The sequence below is a fragment of the Carassius auratus genome, unplaced genomic scaffold, assembly GCF_003368295.1.
Source record: "Carassius auratus strain Wakin unplaced genomic scaffold, ASM336829v1 scaf_tig00217960, whole genome shotgun sequence".
In the NCBI taxonomy this organism is placed as follows: domain Eukaryota; kingdom Metazoa; phylum Chordata; class Actinopteri; order Cypriniformes; family Cyprinidae; genus Carassius; species Carassius auratus.
In genome coordinates, this window is record NW_020529326.1 from 1 (window position 1) to 23,409 (window position 23,409).

Below are 23,409 nucleotides of genomic sequence, written 5' to 3' on the forward strand. Positions count from 1 at the left end.
ACGGCTTCATAAATGGCTCTCTGGTTTGCGGTGAACTTGCCGTTGGCTGGGAAAGAGCAGGTGATGTCGGAGGAGTAGCAGTAATACTCACCACCCATATCAAACAGACTGAAACAATCAGACAGAGTTTTTATGGTTTGGATTGATTTTCATGATTTGGTGACAGAATCAAATACTGCGTATTCCTGCTTTATTTGTATTGTATTCTATCATTGCATGATGGTTATTTAACATTTTTATAATGTACAAAGCTTTTGGACTTTGACAAATTTTTAAAATGTTATTATTGATTATAGATTTAAAAAAAAAACATTAAATATTTAAGCTATGGTCTTGTGTACAGGATATTGCAACACATGAAATTAAAATAAAAAAGCTGCATACCATAGATAAAGCATTCTTTAAGATTTAATAAATGTATAATAATATTTGAAAAACAGTTTAATAATGTGTAATAATTTTTGCAGAAAGAAACCCCTAGATTCTGTATATCTAGGTATTGCTTTATTTTTTTATTTGATTTGAATAGAGAATTTTGATTATGAAAATTGGTTTTTAACATTTTTTTATTTTAAAATAAATAGGTTGAACCTGGATGTAAATATAAACTCTCGCAGTAGTATATTAGCTGACACTTTAAATAATTCGTCATGATTTCAATTCATTTCTCAAGCATGCGCTTGCAAAAAATGAAAAAATGTAATTCTGGTTCTTGTCCGCCAGGGGTCAGTGTGTGAGCGCTTATAAAGAGATGATGACCAGCAGCCATCAACAAAACAACTGATACAGAACAAAATGTATTACAATAATCAAGAAACAAATGAGAAAAGAGGGAGATGAACTCACCACATGTCTCCATCCTGGATGCTTTTGTCGTTGGGAGCACCGGCGTGTCCGTAATGAAGGACGGATGAGTTATTCCCACTGTTAACATGCAACCCAAAACACTCTGAGATTTGATCATATCTTCAACAACATTCTAATGACAGAACAGATACCAGTACAGTAACAGTGACAAATGCATTAATGGTACAGTACAGTTTTGCAGTGCTACTGTATTCAATAGCAGCCAGCCACATTAATATTGAACTTCACTTTGAATTTGTTGCTTCAAGTATTAAATTAACACTAATGTGTGACAAAAAACTTTACATTTAAATTATTACTGACTGAAAATCTTGTAACATAAAAATGATTTGAAATGTTTTGAATATGCATGAAATAAATGTAAGATCTGCAGTGAATTTGTTTTTTTTTCTTCAATTTGAGTCTTCCTCACACAATCAAATGATTGTAAAAGGCTTGGAAAATAATGCACATATAATTTGCACTGAACTGTTGTAATGCTTTTCTACACTTCTGCAGATTAACAAACATTTTTAGATGAATAATGCATTGAATCCAAAACATGTCTTTAGTTTATTCATCCAAATGTTTGCTGCAGTTCAACTTTGAACTCCAAAAAATGTGTTGCTCTGGGCACAGAATGATATCAGACACCAAGAGCCTCTCTGAGAACACACACACACTAATGATTTCCTCTGGTCTGTTATTGCACTGTAAGGTCATGTGCTGTTTGTGTAACACTCAGTAAGAACATCAGTAATTACGAGAACAGTGCAGCTGACCAGAGTGTTTCTGTTCTGTGCGTGGCTAATTTGTGAGTTTTCTAATTGTTTGTCTGTGTTGGTGGTGCATTTACCTTCCGCAGATGCAAGTGTATGAAGTGTGACGCATCCCTCCGCGAGAGTAACAGTAATGCTGGAACAGACTGAAACACACACATTTACCATGAGCATCAGTCAAGCTCAGTCACACTTCACTCACAATCAACAGTCTAAATAATACATTGTGTATAAAGAAAATTATGCATGTGTAAGCATATTTAAATACTTTGCTTTGCAAGATTATTTTCATGATATTCACCCAAATTTTCATTATCAATGACCACATTTTAAAGAAGCACAAGGACTGGAATCTGAAATATCAGTCAAAAGCAGCACGGCTTTCATTTCTCCACAGTGACCTGCAATAAAATTACAAAATGCAACATGTGTGATAACTTCAGATCAACAAAACACTGATATACAGCAGAGAAACCAGAGATTTCCATCTGCTGCGCCCTTAAAACCCTCAAACACATTAAAGGAGAGACCCGAGACATACAGAGGCCACTCAGGCACCCTAACAACTGCTCAAACACCATGGCTACACACTCACAACCGCTCAAACACCATGACAACACACTCATAACAACCGCTCAAACACCATGACAACACACTCATAACAACCGCTCAAACACCATGACAACACACTCATAACAACCGCTCAAACACCATGGCAACACACTCATAACAACCGCTCAAACACCATGGCAACACACTCACAACAACCGCTCAAACACCATGGCAACACACTCACAACAACCGCTCAAACACCATGGCAACACACTCATAACAACCGCTCAAACACCATGGCAACACACTAACAACCACTCAAACACCATGACAACACACTCATAACAACCGCTCAAACACCATGGCAACACACTCACAACCGCTCAAACACCATGACAACACACTAACAACCGCTCAAACACAATGACAACACACTCATAACAACCGCTCAAAACACCATGGCAAACACACTCACAACCGCTCAACACCATGACAACACACTCATAACAACCGCTCAAACACCATGACAACACACTCATAACAACCGCTCAAACACCATGACAACAACTCACAACCGCTCAAACACCATGGCAACACACTAACAACCACTCAAACACCATGACAACACACTCATAACAACCGCTCAAACACCATGGCAACACACTCACAACCGCTCAAACACCATGGCAACACACTCACAACCGCTCAAACACCACGGCAACACACTCACAACCGCTCAAACACCACTGCAACACCCTCACAACCGCTCAAACACCACGGCAACACCCTCACAACCGCTCAAACACCACAGCAACACCCTCACAACCCTCAAACAACACGGCAACACCCTAACAACCGATCAACCACCACGGCAACACCCTAACAACCGCTCAACCAACACGGCAACACCCTCACAACCGCTCAAACACCACGGCAACACCCTCACAACCGCTCAAACACCACGGCAACACCCTCACAACCGCTCAAACACCATGGCAACACCCTAACAACCGCTCAACCACCACGGCAACACCCTCACAACCCCTCAAACAATATGGCAACACCCTAACAACCGCTCAACCACCATGGCAACACCCTAATAACCGCTTAAACACCATGGCAACACACTAACAACTATTTAAACACCACAATAACACACTAACAAACACTCAAACCCAACCTAGCAACAAATTGACTACCACTCAAACACCCTAGCAAAACACTAACGACCACTGACACCATAGCAACCACATAGCAAAAACTCTAACAATCACTTCAAACCCTAGTAACACACTAACAACCATTCAGACACACCAGCTGCCACATAGCAACATAATGGCAACCACTCAAAACACCCTAGTAACCACATAGCACACTAACAAACACTCAGAAACACAAACAACACCTCAGAATCATGGCATCAAGTTTAATAAAGTGTAAAATAAGGTAAAATAAAATAAATATATATAAAGACAGAGAGATGACAGAAGCATTAACCATTATTTCCCCCGATTTAAGCAAAGAGGACATGAAATGCGTTTCCGAAATCACTGCAGTCCATTTACCTGACTGTGAGTGTGTGTGTGTGTGTGTGTGAGGTTCGTGGCAGCTTTAATTAAAGCATCACATGCTGCCATCAGGATGTCAGGGAGCAGGATTGATGCTGCCGCCACATGAAACAAACCATCATGACACATCAGAGCATCAGAGGACGTTCTCTGAATCACAGCGCCGCTCTCGTCCTCTAATGGAGCCACTCTTGACTCGTCTCCGTCAGGGGCTTTCTCCTGTGATCAGCACAGCAATGCTTTCAAAGAAACCAGCCAAAGATAAAACACGATCGAATGTCAAGTCTGTGCTCGCTGATGTGTGTGACGTGACAGTGATGTTTTAATATCAAGCACCAATGCAGTTCAAATAAAGAGATTTTCACTTTGGACTTCTTTATTTTGAACCGATTTCTACCAAGGGAACATGAAAATCTGAACATATTTGCATATTTACAAAGTTAATATCACTGATTGGACAAACATAATAACCAGTGTTTTAACAACTGCTTGTCTTAAAACACACTTCTTGTATTAAAATTAGAAAATAAAATCTTCAATTAACCAATTCCCCTCAGTTGCTGAAACTAAACAGCATGTAAATATTCCTGCAACTGCACAAAGCTCATTAATATTCAATGATTTAGTGTTACATTCTATGTTATACAGTATCAAACAGGAAGTGTGCTTCATCACTCAAGGTTACAATGTTACGATCCACCTTTTACAAAATAGCAAGTGTGAAATATCGCTTAACCCTTTATTTGACGTGGCTTTAACCCAGGATTAATATAAAGTTACAGAAATTATGCATAAAGACAAATTATTAACCAGCGTCATTAATATTCCGCATAAAACCATTTCTTTGTGTTCTCTAAGAAGAGAACAGAGGATAATTGATTTGAAATAATTAATTTCAGCTCACTTCGGCCATCAGATTGTGAAAGGTCATGTGACTTTTAATTGGCTGATTCTTTCTGACAGTCATGAAAACTAAGCTGGGTTTGGTTCTCATTATGAGGAAATGAAGTCAGGGAAGCACTTCCTTCAGGGTCTGATCTCTCTGTGTGCTTATTATAGATTGTATGATTCAGTTATGCTAGATTAAATCACACGCTAAAGGGGGACTAGATCTTGAAAGCACTTTTAATTGAGGATTAATTGTAGCTTGCATCCAGGAAACAGATCCATGTACATTTCCTCTATTCAAGCTTTTTTCATATGAAGGAGTAAAGTTTTAATATACACTATATTATATTATATCATATTAATTTTTTTTTTTTTACATTTCTTATGACTTTATTTTTATAGTTTTTATTTTAAAATTATTTATTTACATATTTATGATTACATTTTTAGAGCTTTTATAATTTTTATTTAAAATATTTTTATATTATGATATAATATTTCTATAATAATTTTAAATAATTTAAATTTAAGTTAAACATTTTTAGGTTTTAATACATTTTAAGTGTTTTTAATTTAGTTTTTATTTTAAAGTGAGTTCCTTTGACTTACATATTTATGATTTAATTCATTTCTAGTACGTGATTTATTTTGATCATTTTTATTTTAAAAGATTAAGGTTAGGGTTAAAATTTTTGTTTTTAATTATTAACATTTATTAACTGTATAATTTCAATTTAATTTAAGTTTAGTGGTTTATTTTAATTGTTTTCATTTTAGAAGTAGGTACTATAACTGTACATATTTATGATTAAATTATTTGGCATTTTTATAATTTTAATTTTAAATGATTTAAATGTATTAAAATTCTATTTTTTTTAATGATTTAATTATTATTTTAATTATTTTATTTCTATAATAAAATTTTCAGTAAGTGTTCTATTTTCATTGTTTTTAGTTTACAATAATTTACTTTAAATTTGGCACACCCTGTTTTAGAGGAATGCCAATGTCCCATGATAACGAGCAGCGTGACGACTGATATCCCATCATGCTCTGGTGTTTTTTGGGCTGTGTCACAGCTGGAAGAACATCTCTGCTGCACATTACACAGTCTCACCATCTGCACTTCCTCTTAAATGAACAATCACGCAGCAGTTTTCACATGCTGTACTCAGAGCTTCAACATCGGGACACTCTCTGAATTTAGCTCCTGTTGTGGCGTTCGCTGCTCCAGAAACACACATCAGAAGTACATCTCACTCACAGGTGTGATAATGCATTATTTATTCTCCCTGCACATGTGTAATGACCCAAAAATGAATACAGCCTCCTCATAATGCCCTGTTTTAGCTGAAATGCACAGTTCCTGCAAATCAATACTGAATTAAGTACATTAACTTACACTCATGTGGTTTCAAAACTATATGATATCCTTCAGTGGAGGAAGCTGAATGATAATGAATGCATGAATACTGCATGCAACCTCTGCTCATTGCACTTTATATCTAAAACAATTTCTTAAAGTTCCTCTGAGATCTTAAGTGAATATGTGAATATTTACCATTATATGGACACACTTTCATGTTCATGGTTAATGGTCAAATGACATGCAGCTAAACAAATTACTTATTTATTATAATTACCGTACTTGTATATTAAAATTACCTCTATTAATTTTAAATGTATAAGATTATATACATATATATATATATATATATATATATATATATATATATATATATATATATATATATATATATATATATATATTTTATGATGAAATATATGTATAGTAAATGTTTTATTAGATTTTTTATTTTTACATTTTAAGTTAATACAATTTTCATATTTATTTTTAGTTTTTTATTTGAATGTTTTACTTTAAAATTACTTATTTTAATTTTAAATGTTTAAATTTAAATTTTATGATTAAATATATGTCTAGCAAATGTTTTATTTGAATATATTTTTACATTTTAAGTTAATAAAATCATTTTATTTTTTTTATGAATAGTTTAATTTTGAATGTTTTACTTTAAAATGACTTATTTTAATTTAACGATGTTATGATTAAATTATTTTTAGTGTTTTATTTTATTATATTTATTTTAAAATATTTTGGTTTTACATTATGATTTTAGTATTTTTATGGTTCATTATGAATGTTTTATTTATTTTTATGAAATTTAAATTGTACAATTTATTTATTTTTTGCATTTTATTTCGATTTTTAATTTGAATATAATTTATTTTAGTTGTAAATGTTTATGATTTTAAAATGAATAAAAAATGTTTCATTTCGAATGTTTTTATCTTAAATTGTATGATTTAATTCATTTTTAGTACTTTAATTAGTTCAAAATAATTCGTTTTAATTTTACATTTTTATGACTTAATTTCAGTTTATTATTATTTAAAATTTAAAACGATTTATATTTGATGTTTTTGTGATTTTAATCAATCCTTAACCTTCATTAACCTAATAGCAAGAAACCGAAGAGTCGATGACCCCCACAAACACAGTCCTTCAATCCCATGATGCCTTGCTGTCAGCACTCACACCAAGGTCGAACGCTGCATGTACAAATGAAACACAAATGTGGAAAGTGCAGCAGATGGTGGAGCGGATCAAGCTGGATAATCTAATCTCAGAGCAGTAAATCCTAATCAAATGCCGTGTTTGTGGCTGGTTAGAGTGACATTTCCCATCGGTAACCCGGGACAGCTGCTTGTTAGCGCTCGGATTTGCATTTTTAGGACAAGCCGTGCCGTCCTTCGCTCAGATTTCATCTGGATTTGTCCACGGTCAGTCTTCAATCAGCCGAAGGGATTCAGAGATAAACCCATATGTTTCAGTCGCATAAAAATCATTTCACTGATTATGAAAGTAAATCTCAAGGATAATTACAGCAAAACAGAGTTTCCATGTCATGCATACACCTGTTCGTCAAACTCTGAAATTAAGATATTCAAAAATGATTAACATAAATGCAAGGACGGGTTTAATGCATGCACTTCATTAAGTTGCTAATGCTATTAATATTTCGACACAGTTGTTTAATTTGCAGTATGAGTGATTCAGATGTGCAAACATCAAAGCTCAACATGCGAGAAGTATAATATAAAGGACAAACCAATTCTGTGCACATACTAACAAAAAACTTTTTTTAAACATGAAGTTTTTAATATTAAGATCATAAATTGAGAGGAAAAGGTACTGAATAATCCAGTTATTCACATGCACCAACTCGAATTTTATACTGCATTTTAATATTTTTAATTTTGAATGTGTTTTCTAAAACAACTTATTTAAATTTGACATTTTTTTGATTCATAAAAATTCGCAAAAATAGTGTTTTCTTTTATTGTTATTATTTTAAAATCAATGATTTTAGTTATATAGTTTTATGATTAATTTAAATAAAAGTTTATATTAATTTAATTCATTATGTGCACCTGTTAAAATGAAGACTGACAAAAATTAAAAAAAAAATTTTTTTACACATTAAGTTTTCAATATTAAGTTCATAAGTTGCGAATAAAGTTTTATTATTAAATAATTCAGAATGACTGCTTTCGCCATGCATTGACACTACATGATAAATATATAATATATGCACTTTTTATGCAAGCTACATATTAATAAAACATTATCGCTTTTCCAAAGTCTGGGGTCAGTAAGAATTATTTTTTTTTTATGTATTTTTTTTTTCAGCTAAGATGCATTAAACTGCTCAAAAGGCAACTACAGACATTTATAATGATACAAATATGTCCATTTCGAATAAAGGCTGTTCTTCTGAACTTGCTATTCATCTGTGAATACTGAAAAATAAAATGCATCACAGTTTCCACAAAAATATTGATCAGCCCGACTTGAAATGCTTCTTGAGCAGCAAATCTTCATATTATTCTGATTTCTGAAGATCATGTGACACTGAAGTCTGGAGGAATGATGCTAAAAATGCAACTTTGACCGCAGAAATAAATTACAGTTTAACAGAGACTCATGTAGAAAACAGCTGTTTTAAATTATAATATTATTTCAGATTTTTACTGTATTTTTGATCAAATAAATGCAGCCAGCTCTTTCTAATTCCCGATCCTCTATAGTAAATACAGAGGGATAACACTGTAATTACTGCTCTGTCTTCAGCTCACTTAAATCACCCCGAAATATGTGCTTTAAAGGCCACTTTAACTAGACCTCTTTATGTTCACACAAACTGCAATTAAAATAAATGAGGGATGGTGTTTTAACGAGAGGTTCGTGAACACACTTCTGCTAGCGTGAGAATAAATGGGATATTCATGAGAAAAAAGGCAGAGCAGGAGCTGATTGGATAGAGAAAAGTCTCAGAGTGAGTCAGGTGGATGAAGGGGCGGGGCTAAAGTATGAGGGATTAGTGATGTCATACGAAAAGGAAAGTCGTTCAACAAGTTCTCATTTATCTTTCTACAATGTGTCAAATTAACCGCCAAGACCATTCTGTTCTGAAATTAACTTTGAGTAGTTTCTGCTTTAGTGATATATATAGCAACCAATTGTAACTATAAGAGTTAGTCATTTAGAATTAGCTTGCATTATATTAAATATAAATATCAGATGAAACCGTAAACTTACAAAACTTTAACTTAAATTAGAAATCGTCCCTTAGCAACTGAATTAAATATTTAAGTGCAAAAATTACTTAAACTAAAAGTCATTATAATTAATAAATTAAAGATATATATATATATATATATTATTGTCTTAAATTCATATTTTCTTTATTTGAGAAGGTAAACATGCTAAATAATATTTGCACAACATTCTAACAATATCATGAGATGAACTAATGATCTGTGTGTGTGTGTGTGTGTGTGTGTGTGTGTGTGTGTGTGAGAGAGAGTGTGTGTGTGTATGAGTGCGTGTGTGTATGAGTTTGTGTTTGTGTGTGTTTGTGTGTGTGTGAGAGAGAGAGAGTGCGCGTGAGAGTGTGTGTGTGAGAGTGTGTGTGTGAGAGTGTGCGAGTGCGTGTGAGAGTGTGTGCGAGAGAGAGTGTGTGTGTGTGTGAGTGTGTGTGTGTGAGAGAGTGTGCGAGTGCGTGTGAGTGCATGTATGTGTGTGTGTGTGTATGAGTGCGTGTGTGTATGTGTGTGTGAGAGTGTGTGTGTGTGTGTGTGTGTGTGTGTGTGTGTGCGCGTATGAGTGCGTGTCAGAGTGTGTGTGTGTCGTATTAGTGCGTGTGAGAGTGTGTGTGTGTGTGTGTGTTAGAGTGTGTGAGTGTGTGTCCTGAAATCCTTCACCACTGCTACGGTTGAGGCTCTGAAAAGAACTAAACTGTTGTTTGTCTCTCTCCTGTTGAAGCTCTCAGAGACTCCCAGGGCCTGAGCTTCACCTGCAGGCATCATTAATGTGGCTGAATCCCTGATCGATGAGATCACACACACACACACACACACAGAGAGAGAGAGAGAGAGAGCTGGAAGCCTCTCAGTGAAATGAGAGTCTCAGAAACAGCATTTTCCTGGAGCCACAGAAAACATGATCACATGAGGCAGGTCATCTCTAACACTGATCATACGGTCGAATGCTAACGCCTCTATTGCTGTAACCTTTACTAAATCAGATTTAACCTACATTAAATCACTCTTAACTATTGGCAAAATTGCAGAAAGTTTGCATTACCTACAACAGCAGCTGCTTAAAACTATAGTTATTATTTAACTACTAGACCAATATGAACCAATTATCTATCTGAGAAATAAAGATTAAGAAGACAAGGAGTAAATCTAATAACATGCACTGACGAGTATTTCACAATAAGATCAGTCATATGAATTCAGAATTGTTTTTATTTCATGCTGACTTAAATTGACCAAAAAAGCACATTTACTGGAGTTGTCCTTATTCTTAGACCATCCAAGATTAGGATGAGTTTGTTTCTTCGTCAGATTTGGAGAAATGCAGCATTGCATCAGTGTCTCTGCAGTGAATGGGTGCCGTCAGAATGAGAGTCTGATAAAAACATCACAATAATCCACAGCACTCCAGTCCATCAGTGAACATCTGGAGAAGACAAAACCTGAAACACATCCAGCATTCTGACGGCACCCATTCAGTAATGCATTGCTGTATGTATAGCTGTTTGGACTCTCATTCTGACGGCACCCATTCAGTAATGCATTGCTGTATGTATAGCTGTTTGGACTCTCATTCTGACGGCACCCATTCAGTAATGCATTGCTGTATGTATAGCTGTTTGGACTCTCATTCTGACGGCACCCATTCACTGCTCCAGTTCCAGGAAATATTCTTTTTTTTTTTTTTTTTTTGGCTGGGCTTCTGCATTAAAACCATTGCTTATTCTTGTAACACAAAACTTTCTGTTTGTTATCTTCTGAGCTGTCATCAGTTTGACGATGTTCAGGGCCGTAATGCAAAAAAGCCTGTTTGTGTTTGTTGTTGTTGTTCCTGGAGAGCAGCGGCTCTGCATGACATCCAGCTTCCCAAAAGGAGGAGCGCTTTGTAATCAGTTTTGGGAATCAACACATTTTCTGAAATGTCGTCTCAGATCATGTACTGGCCGATATACTTCCTGGCAGCCTAAATTTCGCTCTTTATTCAGTTACATAAAAGTGAAACTCATGCATAAGCAATTCTAATATAACACTTATATAATAAATCTAAATATAAAATGGCTGGATGCAACTGGAGGGTCAACTCTCAGCGAGCAGAGTTTTATCCGCAGCCCAACGCATGACGGACAGAAACGAAGTGAGAGGGAATCTCATCTCTCTCTTACTCTGCAAAAGCATCTTTCATCAGAAATAAAACAGTTGCAAATGAATGCAGCATGCGTTCAGTCTCAGAGAGGAATAGATTTTACGCAGCGTTCGAGGAGAGAATGAATTTACTGGAAAACAAAGGGAATTTTTTATTCTCTCAAAATATCCCCTCTAAATCCTGAAGGGTCTTAAAGCCAACATTAAATCAGAAACTAATGTCTTAAAATATGTTCCTGGTCTTACTGTGAACGATTCATGTATAAATAAGTTAATAAATAAACTTACTAATAAATATTATAATTAAAATAATTAAATATATATATATATTTATTGTATAAATACATTCGCACAAGGAGTATATTTCTAAATTATTTTAATTTATTAGATTTATATACGTGCATTATATATGTACACGCACATAAATATATATTTTTTAGTTACAGTGTGTGTGCCATTATAATCAAATTAATAAATACATTATTTATAAATAAATATTCTTTATTCTTAAATAAAGGTAAGGTAAGCCTATCATTGCAATCACTAAATTATTTAATTAAATCTGTTATTTAAATTATTTAAATAAATAAATAACAAATAACCTTGTTTTCACCTAGTGATTATTTAATTTGTTTTCTTTCAGACTGCTTTTGTAGGTTATGCTTTCGTTCTAAAATCATGTGAATATTTAACAGTAATTTAATGCTAAATGTAATAAAGGTTAAAGGTTACAGCAATCATAGAAAATAAAAGATCGATTTGAAAAAGAAGTGTTGTCATTGGGATTCATGGAGATGCTTTTGACGGTGAACCTGACCTTCATCCTCACACCGTTCTGAAAGTAGTGGCTTCTTTCACCCTCCGATCAATTATATCGAGTCTCAAATTTCCCAGCAAAGCATGTGTGATTCTATAAATACAGAGAGGATTCAAAGCGGAGCACTTTTGTTTATTGCATAGTTTCATCTAAACCAGAAAGTTTAATATCACACGGTGAAACTCGTCTGCAGTCGCAGACTCATATCAAAGCCCATCAGGGCAGAACGCTTCCTTAAAGTCATACATTTCCACATTACGCCGAGCCTGAAACTTCAAGAGAGTTTGGAGATAAAAATTCTGCTCGTTCTGCGTGTGATTTCATCAGGGAACCAACACCAAAATATTAAAAAAGACTCGAACTAGAGAAACACTGAGGTTCACAATGTAATCATGCATCATGTGTAAGCTAAAGGGTCAAATACATTTAATCTGTCATTTTTTACTTTTATACTGCATGCAAATATTGCTATGCAAATAATTGCAATTAACAATTTATTGTCTTTTTTGCTTATTTCACTTACAGTGCAAGTCTAATATGTTATCTTTTGTATTTTTTACTTGCAAACATGCCCATAGGATTTTGTTGAATGCTGTTAAGAGCAAAGCTGTAATGGATTCTCTTCTCTGTCATGTTGTGTTCTGGTCATTTTGACCCAGAAAGGATTTTTTTTATCCTGAAAATACTTATTTTACTGCATCACTGACGTGGCTTACATGGAGTATAAAACTTATCAAAAATGCTTTGACAATTTTAGTAGTTTTTGGGACTGTTCCACACCTTGTTACATTTGTCCATCCTCTCATCTTGATATATTATCACTTGGAATCTTGTTACATACATCTTAGAGTTAATCTATTCGTCAACTTTTCTGTAAATAAGCACAGATTGTGTGTTTCTTTTTGTATCTGATTGATCGAAGGTCTCACTGAGTTGAGCTAGTGCACCTTAATTTGAGACAACATCGCCAAAATTGAACAATATAACACTTTTAACTCAATATAGCACTTGTAACTCACTTTTAACTTTTAACTCAGTACACAAATAATGCCTTTATTTTACAAAAAAAAAAAATTTTATTTCCAAAACTATATATAAAAAAAAAAAAAAATAACTCAAACAAAATTGCAAAAAAAAAAAAAAAAAACACTAATAATATCTAATAAATATCTACAAATAATGTTTTTTTTTTCACTCAAAAACTAAATAGTGCCCAAAATATCCAAATATTTGTCACTCAAAAACTGAATATTGCCAAAATGATCTAGAAATAATGCTTTTTTTTTTTCACTCAAAAAATTACCAAAACTACATATCTAAAAAATTCACTCAAAAAAAAAAAAAAGAAATTCACTCAAAAACTGAATATTGCCAAAAGTATCCACAAATAATGTTTTGTCACTCAAAAACCAAATACTGCCAAAATTATACAAAATAATAATTTTTCAATCCGAAGCCGAATATTGCTAAAAGTATTCACAAATAATGTTTTTTTCACCAGGAACACCGAGTGTGATAGAAATGTAGACTGCACAATAATCTCAATGATCTCAAATCACTGCGATTAAATCAAATAACCACAATCAAGTGCTAAATCATTAACTGCATCAGGTCTGCTCTGAATCTGCGTGTCTGAATGCAGAACAGCCTTTTATGACTTTGCCGTTTCTCCACTACAAATTCCCATCTGGAATCATTAAATCTCAAAAGCACTATCACATTCACAGTGTGGACGTCAGAGAAGTGGTCTGCATGCCCTCGGAGTCGCAGCGGCTCTGTTATCTCCGTTCTGGCTCATATCAGCAGCTTTGAAGTCTCAGCCAGACTCCTAATGAAATCCTCAAACTGCTTCTAATTGCAGCTTTATCTGGAGATTTTCCCAGGGTTGAGCGAGAGACGAGAGAAAGAGAGAGAGAGAGAGAAGAATGAGCGAAGTGACAAACACAAATAAGACGCAGACTTCATCTCCAGCGTACTCCTAACACAGAAACACATCTGCAGTGATTATTCTCCTGCAGATCTAATCAAATCTATTAAGAGTTACTGCTGCATTGATACACAAGAGGCGGCCGGTCTCGACTAATGCATGTTATTATTAATTCAGACAAGAGGGTCATGCCTTCATATTCAGTAAAGCAAACTAGAAATGCACTCGGCGAGGAGCAGGGAATTGTGGGATTGATTTCAGCAGCGTCTTTCATCCCGAATCGTCGGCTCTCCCGTCACCTGTGCAGTCTATTTATAACCTGTAACCATAACAACAGCTGCATTGCTTTACAAATACCCGAGGATCCCCAAAATAATGCTTACACCGTCTTCATCAAGGCAGAAGACATTAGAGGAACGCAATAAATCATGAGCTCGACCACACTTTCACTCCGTCTGCAGAGATCCCGTCAAATCACACAGAGATGAGTGAAAGCGTGAGAGACAAAGAAGATGATGAAAATACACTAAACACCAGTTTTGCTTTGTTTCCTAAACTTCCTAAATGCACACTGAGACTCTTTCATATCATAAAAACGATTAAAACACTGAATTCTGACAGAACATGTTTGCATGCACATATTGCAATTTAGTTATATTTTATGTTAATGCATTAAACTGTATATACACTACCAGAGAAAAGTTATCAAACAGTTATGTTTTTAAAGAAGTCTCTTCTGCTCACCATTAAATATGCATTTAATTGAACTAAAAATACAGCACAAGCAGTAATATTGTGAAATATTTTTTTATTTAGAATATCTGTTTTCTATTTTAATATAATCTAAACTGTAATTTATTTCTGTGATGCTCCGCTGTATTTTCAGCATCATTCCTCCAGTCTTCAGTGTCACATGATCTTCAGAAATCAGAATAATATGATGATTTACTGCTCAGGAAACATTTATTATTATTAGTATGTTGAAAACAGCAGAGTAGAATCGTTTCAGGATTCTTTGATGAATTGAAAGTCCAGAAGAACAGCATTTATATGAAATAGAAATCTTTTGTAACATTAAAATGTTTTATCATCACTTTAGAATAAGTTTAAAGCATCCCTGCTAAATAAAAGTATTCTATAAATCTATCAAGCTTTTTATTTCAGATGAATGCTGATCTTCATCAAAGAATCCTTGAAAAAAAATTTACACGGACTGTTTATAATGATAAAAAATGTTTCTCGAGCAGCAAATCATCATATTTTCATGATTTCTGAAGATCATGTGACACTGAAGACTGGAGGAATGATGCTGAAAATACAGCGCTGCATCACATAAATAAATTATAATTTAATAGATATTCACCAAGAAAACAGTTATTTTAAATAGTAAAAATATTTTACAATATTACTGCTTTTACTGTATTTTGGATCAAATTAATGCTCCTTTAAAAAAAAAAAAATTGTACTTTTCTTACCTTACTCTTTTCTCTCTCTATACATATATATATATATATATATATATATATATATATATATATATATATATATATATATATATATATATATGTATGTGTGTGTGTGTGTGTGTGTGTGTGTGTATGAGTGAGAGATAATTTATTTTAATTAATATTTAAGAGGTTTGAAATAAAATGTAAAAAAAATATTTAGATAGCACCTACTTGATTCTGTAAACCTATTACAGTATTTTTCACAAATAAATAAATTTAAAAAGCTGACGTTTAGCTGACGATGGGTTAAAGCCAAAGGTTTGACGTCTCTCAACTTTTCTCGGCTCACAGAGAGTTTAGTTGGACCTAATTGCTCCCTGAGGGACCAATCCTGTGGTCAGACCGGCCCGGTGCATGCTGGGTAACCCTCGCCTCCCCAAAACAGAGATCCATATGAGCAATATTCACCATTCTGGGCTGGTCCTCACAGCAGAGCTCACTGTTCATCTCTTATCTCCAGAAGAGAGGAGTCTCACCACAAATTCAATCTTATGATCCCAAATATTTCAAACACACAGGATTCAAATGGGAAATGAAGAACTACAAAACATATTTTCTGGATGAAATGTAATGGATTCTTGAATGAAATACCTGCACAATACTAAGGATTTAAGAAGTTTATTACAATATTAAAATATTGGCAGTTTTATATTAGTGGTGGTATCGGCCGATATTTGCCATTATCTATTTACTTAATTGTGGCCGACATGTGTTGGAAGCAGGACTTTTATTTTGACAGATGCACAGGATGTTCTTTAGTTCATTGTCTTTGTGCAACATTTTTGTCAAGTCAAACTCTATCAAACTATTTAATACATTTAATTAAATTAAATACACTTTTGTATTTAATATTTTAATTTCTTTTCAAGTAACAAATGTTACTTTATTGTTTATTATTAAATTTTTTTATTCATGGTTTTAAAAGTCTAACTTAATGTAAATTACTACATTTTTAATAAAATAAATTAATGTTAATAATTACATTTAAATACATATAAATAATTATATGCATTAATATTCTGGTCTTGGATATGATTATATTAGAAAACCTAATTTTCTTAATTTAAAATGTAATTTAATTCATGTAAATAAATAAAGTGAATAAAATTCACAAAATATATTTAATATATTTCAGCAAATATGAATTTTAAATGTGATTAAATAAGATAATAATAAAAAAGATTCATTCTTAATATTCAATATTTATTTCTAATTATTTTAGTACATATTATATAGAATAAAAATAAATTTCATTTACTATTTTTAATTTAAATAATGTGCTTTCAGATTGGCTTTATGTTGATTCTTGTAATCAGAATAATTATAACCATTGTTATTATTATTAACAATTCATCAGATTACAGTAGTTTCACAAAAGCAAAAATCAAGCAAACATCACACATTTAGTCTTAGAAACAGTTAAAAATGTGCAAATCATGAAAGACTTGTTGTTATTTAATTAATACTATTATAATTTTTCCGGTTGCCAGATTGGGAAGATCAAGCCAAACACTTGACAGAATTTTTTTCCATTTAAGAGAAAAGCTCTGAATGGGGGATTTAAGTTCTTTATATCTGGCAACCGCACAAATAATGATTAAACTACGATTCATTGTGCATTTAAAAAAAATCCATATAGGACGACTACAAAATGGGAAAAAGCCGATTGTAATCCAAGCTCAGTTTGGGCAAACTGACAGCACTCTGCATGAACTCTGAAAAAGATGAAGCTCATGACACAGACATCATCAGCTCGCCGTGAAGACTGATGCTTCTCCAAGCCTCCGCTTCATGTCTTTCACCTTTGAATATCTTCATCATCTGCAGCCTGGGGACGAGGTCGAGTTTGGGATTTATTTTTAACCACCTTCATTATTTGCTCTTGAAAACGTCTGCAGGATACGAGAACAGTCCTCGAGGAACAAAAGCAAACTTCATAACAACAGATGAAGTTAAGAGAGACATCCGTCAGCCTGCGGCGAAGAGAAGAAGCCTCATCAATCTGAGAAAGCAAGTCCTGGAGTTTGTGCTCCTAACGTCCACGTTTATCTTACTTTAGCGCTCTATACGTGACCGAATACAGACACAGCGTCTGGACGCCATCCATCCAGCTGCAAACATGTGCATAAACTCCTCACTGAAGAAAAACAATGAAAATGCACCTTCGGGACTGAATTACATACTTGTGTATTATACAGGTTTGACACAATATTGTTTTATTCCTTTAAGACTCCTTTAAGGTTTCCAAGCAGGGCGTCAGGATGACTTTTAAATCATTAAAATGAGCTCAAATAAATAATAAACACCAAGATATTTCTAATTTTAACTATATAATATATAGTATAAATATATTATTATTATAAATATAAATAAAAATTTAATAGTATAGTATATATATATATAATTTATTTATTTATTTTTTTAAATCTATTTATTTAAAAAGCCTAGTTTTAAATATTTTTTTAAATTTCAGTTTTAGTTATTTTAGTATAAATTTAAACTAAATGAAAATGAGAAATTCTGAGGTATGTGAAAAAATAAAAATAAAATAAGTCTAATTATATATATAAGTGTAGTTTAATGTCAACTAATAATTATTTTAAATACTATATACTGTAATATATAAATGATTTTAAAAAGATGATGCATCACATAAAATAAACAATATCTAGAATTTTCTAGGGTAATTATTGCAGATTTTATTTCTATTTTGTTTTTTCTTTCTACTTCTGCTTTGAATTACTTTTAAGAAAAAAATTATAATGTGAATTTAAAACTGATTGTTCAGAAATAATAGTAAAATAATAATAATAATAAAAAAAAAAAATCACACAAAATTTATTAATCTATAAAAAGTAATAATTTAATAAAATTCACAGAAATATATTATTAATTGTTATAAAATAACACATTATAAAAATATACAAAATAAATATTTTAAAATCATTTTCATCCTTGCATTCTTGAAAACTGGTTAAAATGTGTAATATCCCTGAAGGTCAGGAAGCTCTAAAAACATCTGCAATTGTGAGATTGAATTAAAAGAAACTCGGACTATCTCCAGATTCAAAGATGTCTGGAAAACAGAGCGGAGGAAACGAAAAATGATGGAGAAAGAGCTTTGGATATTGCTGTGGACAACAGAGGACCTGAGAGTCAAAAAGATTGAGATTCACTGCTGTAAAAAGAAGGCGATCGATGGATTTTCCTGCTGTTATCCTCTCATGTTTCTCGTGTTTTCAGTAAACTCCTGTTCTCCAAATGTCCTCTACTGATGATGAAAGCATCTATCAATCTGACATCAGCACATCGTATGATTACCAAACTATGCCACACACACACACACACTTCAAAGGAGAATTAAGGAGTTAAACATAAATAATGAAGTTTCCAGCATTGAGCAGAGGTGAAAGGATCCTGCACTGTGACCAAACCCAATTTAAATGGATTGGTTTTTCCCACGGGACGCAGAAGCCTGTGTGGACCACTGAAGCACATCCAATGAGAGCAAGAGATGCTCTGTTTCTATCAGGCTCAGAGAAACCATACTGACACACAAAAACTACTAAAAGAGTAAAACATTTAATTAGTTTGCTTATGCTATGTTATTAGCATGCTCTTTTTTATATACATATATTAAATTTTTGTGTATTGTTTCTATATTTACTTCTATAGGCCCTGTCAAAAAGCCAAGACGTGACCCTTAAAAAAAAAAAAAAAAGTAAAAAAAAAAAAAGTCTAAAATTAATTAATAAGATTAAATATTTTTAAGTAATCCTTAAATTAAAAAAAACTTAAAAAAAACTTTAAAAAAAAGTTTAAAATTAACTAATAAGATTAAATATTTTTTAAGTAATCCTTAAATAATAATAAAAAAACTAAATAAAAATGAATAACAAAATGATATATATTGCCATAAATACGTTTCAGTGGTTGATTTCTGTTAATTCAAAAAAATACTGTTCTCTTGAACTTTGGTTAAAAAAAAAAAAAAAAAAAAATATATATATATATATATATATATATATATATATATACAAATTTAGAAATATTTTCAACAGTGATAATAATCAGAAATGCAAATCATCATATTTTCATGATTTCTGAAGGAACACTGAAGACACTGAAGACTGGAGTAGTGTCTGCTTTCTTCATAAATCTAGTGTTAATTTCATTTTTATATTGTTTCTTATATTCACTCCTGCTTCATCTTAGTCAAAGAACCCAGAAGTGATCCTATGTTGTTAAATACCAACTAAAACTGGGATCTTTTCATTTCCACAAAGCCAGGAAAGAGTTTTTGCGGTGGATTTCTGTGTAATTCCCACTGAGCTGCTTCATTTAATAAGCAATTACAAATCTTGCTGCTGTTTCTATATAAACGTGTGAGTGTTACAAGTGTGTGTCTTAAAATAAATACTATACAAATAAAATACAAATAAAGGCTGTTCTTCTGTGAATCCTGTAAAATAAAATGCATCACAGTTTCCACAAAAATATTGTGCAGCACAACTGTGTTCAACATTGATAATAATCAGAAATGTCTCTCGAGCAGTAAATCATCATATTTCCATGATTTCTGAAGATCATGTGACACTGAAGACTGGAGGAATGATGCTGGAAATACAGCGGAGCATCACAGAAATAAATTACACTTTAACACAGATTCACACAGAAAACAGTTATTTTAAATCACAATATTATATATGATTTTTACTGTAATTTTGACCAAACAAATGCATCTCTGCTGAGAAGATGAGACGACTTCTTGTGATTCCTCATGATCTGTCAGGAAGCAGTAATATTTTATTCATTATATTCAAAGCATCACTTACAGCACATTTAGCTCTTATCTAATGAATATCTAGTAAACTACAGACTCAGAGTATTGAGAATCTGTGTGTGTGTTTTTGTGCCTCTTCTGATCAGCTTTTTCCAGGGCTTTTCTCTCAGCATCTGTGGCTGGAGAAGTGGAAGATAAGAGCGACTCCCTCCACTCGTTTTGTCCTCTGAAGAAGAGGTCTCCCAGATCTTCACAGATTGTGATGCATGATCTGCTTCCTCTAATGATGCCGTGCCTCTCAGCTCTGGCCGCCCAAGTGCATGCTGGGATATGACCTCCACATTAATCTCTCGCTCTCTGTGTGGTCAGGAGAAGCCAATTTCCATCCAATCTTCTTCTAACTTTTTTTTCCTGCAGGGATTGGGAGGGTTTTTAATGTTAAGCGTCTGCTGCAGTCCTAGAGTCACATTAGGAGCCAGTGATTCACTGATGACTGGACATAATGAGAGAGCGACTCAAACAGGTGTGTGTGTGTGTGTGTGTGTGTGTGTGTGTGTGTGTCATTACAGGACAGACCCGCAGGGAAGGTCACGCCAAGCAGCGACTCGCTCGACACACATCAGTACAGCAGCGGTCAGATTTACACACACACACACACACACACACACACACACACGATCTGAGGTGAAACATCTTCACAGAAACAAAAGCATGGCTGGATTTGCTCAAGTTTACAAAAAAGTTGTTTGAGTTTAACTACATTGACATTCAGAAGTTTGAGGTCAGTTAAAGAAGTCTGTTCTGCTCACCAAGGCTATTTATTTGATCAAAAATGCAGTAAAAATAGTTAAATATTATTATGATTTAAAACACTAGTTTTCTATGTGGATATCTGTTAAAGTGTAATTTATTTCTGTGATGCTCCGCTGTATTTTCAGCATCATTCCTCCAGTCTTCAGTGTCACATGATCTTCAGAAATCATTCTGATAATTAACCAAAATTAGTTTATTTTCAATATTTTAACCCTTTAAATAGCATTTTACATTATATGTCACTGTTCCTTTCTGTGAAAAAACACATAAAAAATTCATTATTTTCCATATTCTACATGTCTTGGGCAAGTCAATGATTAAAAACAACATTTATTGCAATGCATTATTATAATTATTTTTGTGCAGTGTCGAATTAAAAAAATACTTAATTGCTCAGTACACGCACACACACCATAACTTTATATCCATACCAACACAAACAATTAAAATGAGATAATTTCAGTTCAAGTGAAATTCAAAGTAGCAGAAAACAGGCTTCAAAGGCCTGAGATAATGGTGAAGAATAGTAAAAAATGTAAAGAAATTAGGTACAGATATTAAGAAATGAAGGTGAAATATTAAAATTCCAATAACAGAATTTATTTAGATTCAATAGGAACGTATCCAACAAATTCTAAAACAGAGAAGCAGCTATAAAAAATAAATAAACCACTACAAATAAAAAAAGTTGAAGTTATACACACTCAAATTAGTTGTAAATCAACAACAACAACAACAACAACAAAAAAAAAACTGCATGTTTTCATACGTTAAAAAATCTAGTTAAAACCAGCGAACTAAGTCTGTGCTACACTGTGGGTCATAAAGTCAAGTAGTTACTTTGCTAGGATCTCAGACGAATGGAAACACAGACCGATTCGGAGCGAGTTCATGGGAAAAGAGTGTGATTTTCTTCACTTTCGTTGAGAGGATTTAATCAGGACACCAGAAGCTCAATCAATCAATTAAATCAATTAACGATTCAATACTCACCTCTCCATCTCATACTCTTTCACGCCCGGCTTCACACGTTTCATCACCTACAAAAGGAAACACACACAGTAATCAGATAAGAGCGCTCTACAAAATATTTAATTAGTCATCCACCTCAGTCCTCAGCCGAGGGCTTCCCTTCGCTCTCCAGACAGAGTCTAATAATCTCAATGAACTCTCGCCGACAGGCAACGAGAAAATGACCAGCAATTGCCTTCAAATTACAGAAAGACTCATCCATTTGATGAGATAACAGTCATCTGAGGCGAGGCGGAGAGAAATGAGGGCTGTTTGATGATTGCAGGTTAGGAAGCTTTTATTTCAATCGAGAATCGTGAGTCACTTCGTATAGCGGCGCTGAAGGATCCCCGGGAGACAGCGGAGATCAGGTTGTTGTAGATAATGTTAGTTTGTTGGGTGACAGAGGTAAAATGATGCTTGTGGGAATAAAACTGTGCTAGAATATACTACAGTTCAAAAGTTTAGTGTCAATTAATACAGGATGCATTACACTGAAAAATAGTGATAAAAAATATTTCTTTCTACTTTCTCTTTGTCAAAAATCAGTTTCAACGAAAATTAAAATTTTTACATTTTGTTGATGTTCATGAAAATTTAGTTGCAGTGTTTTGTTCTGCAAAGAATAATGAAAAATGCATAATTTAAAAGCATTTATAATGTCATGGAAATAATGTCATGTTAATAATAAGACAAAAAGAGCATGGAAGTATGAATTTGAACTTTTAAAAAAATTTTCATGGTTCACAAAAATGCAAAAAAAAAGTAGAATATTATAAACAGTGGCACTGAAGACTGGAGTAATGATGCTGAAAATTCAACTGCGCATCACAGAAATAAATTACATTTTAACAGATATTTACATTGAAAACCATTATTTTAAATTGTAATAATATTTCAGATTTTTACTGTATTTGTTTGATGAGCAGAGGAGACTTCTTTCAAAAACAAACAAACAAAAATCTTACAAATGTAGTTACCGGTTTTCTCCTTCTGCTTCATAGCTTGTCATTTTTTTGTAATTTTAAATTGTTAAAGTATTTCTAACTACTATAATTTTTACTGTACCATTCTAAGAACAATAGTGAGCTGGAAACAGCGACAGATGAGCACTTGACTGGTCTTGTGCCGTATCAGACAGTCGTGGTC

At 33.2% G+C, this 23,409-nt stretch overlaps 1 protein-coding gene across 1 annotated transcript in view; it reads right to left on the reverse strand.

Annotated features, from left to right (window-relative positions):
- Positions 1-3: 3 nt before the first annotated feature.
- The window catches only part of LOC113104251 (xaa-Pro dipeptidase-like), a gene marked incomplete at its 3' end in the record, with an annotated part of 44,496 nt that continues 21,090 nt past the window's right edge, over positions 4-23,409 (reverse strand). Inside the window, exons 9-12 of the mRNA XM_026266065.1 lie at positions 22,243-22,289; positions 1,703-1,771; positions 847-924; positions 4-108 (exon numbers count right to left, since the gene is read on the reverse strand). Coding sequence (XP_026121850.1) covers positions 4-108; positions 847-924; positions 1,703-1,771; positions 22,243-22,289 — 299 coding nt within the window. The remainder of the gene's footprint in view (positions 109-846; positions 925-1,702; positions 1,772-22,242; positions 22,290-23,409) is intronic.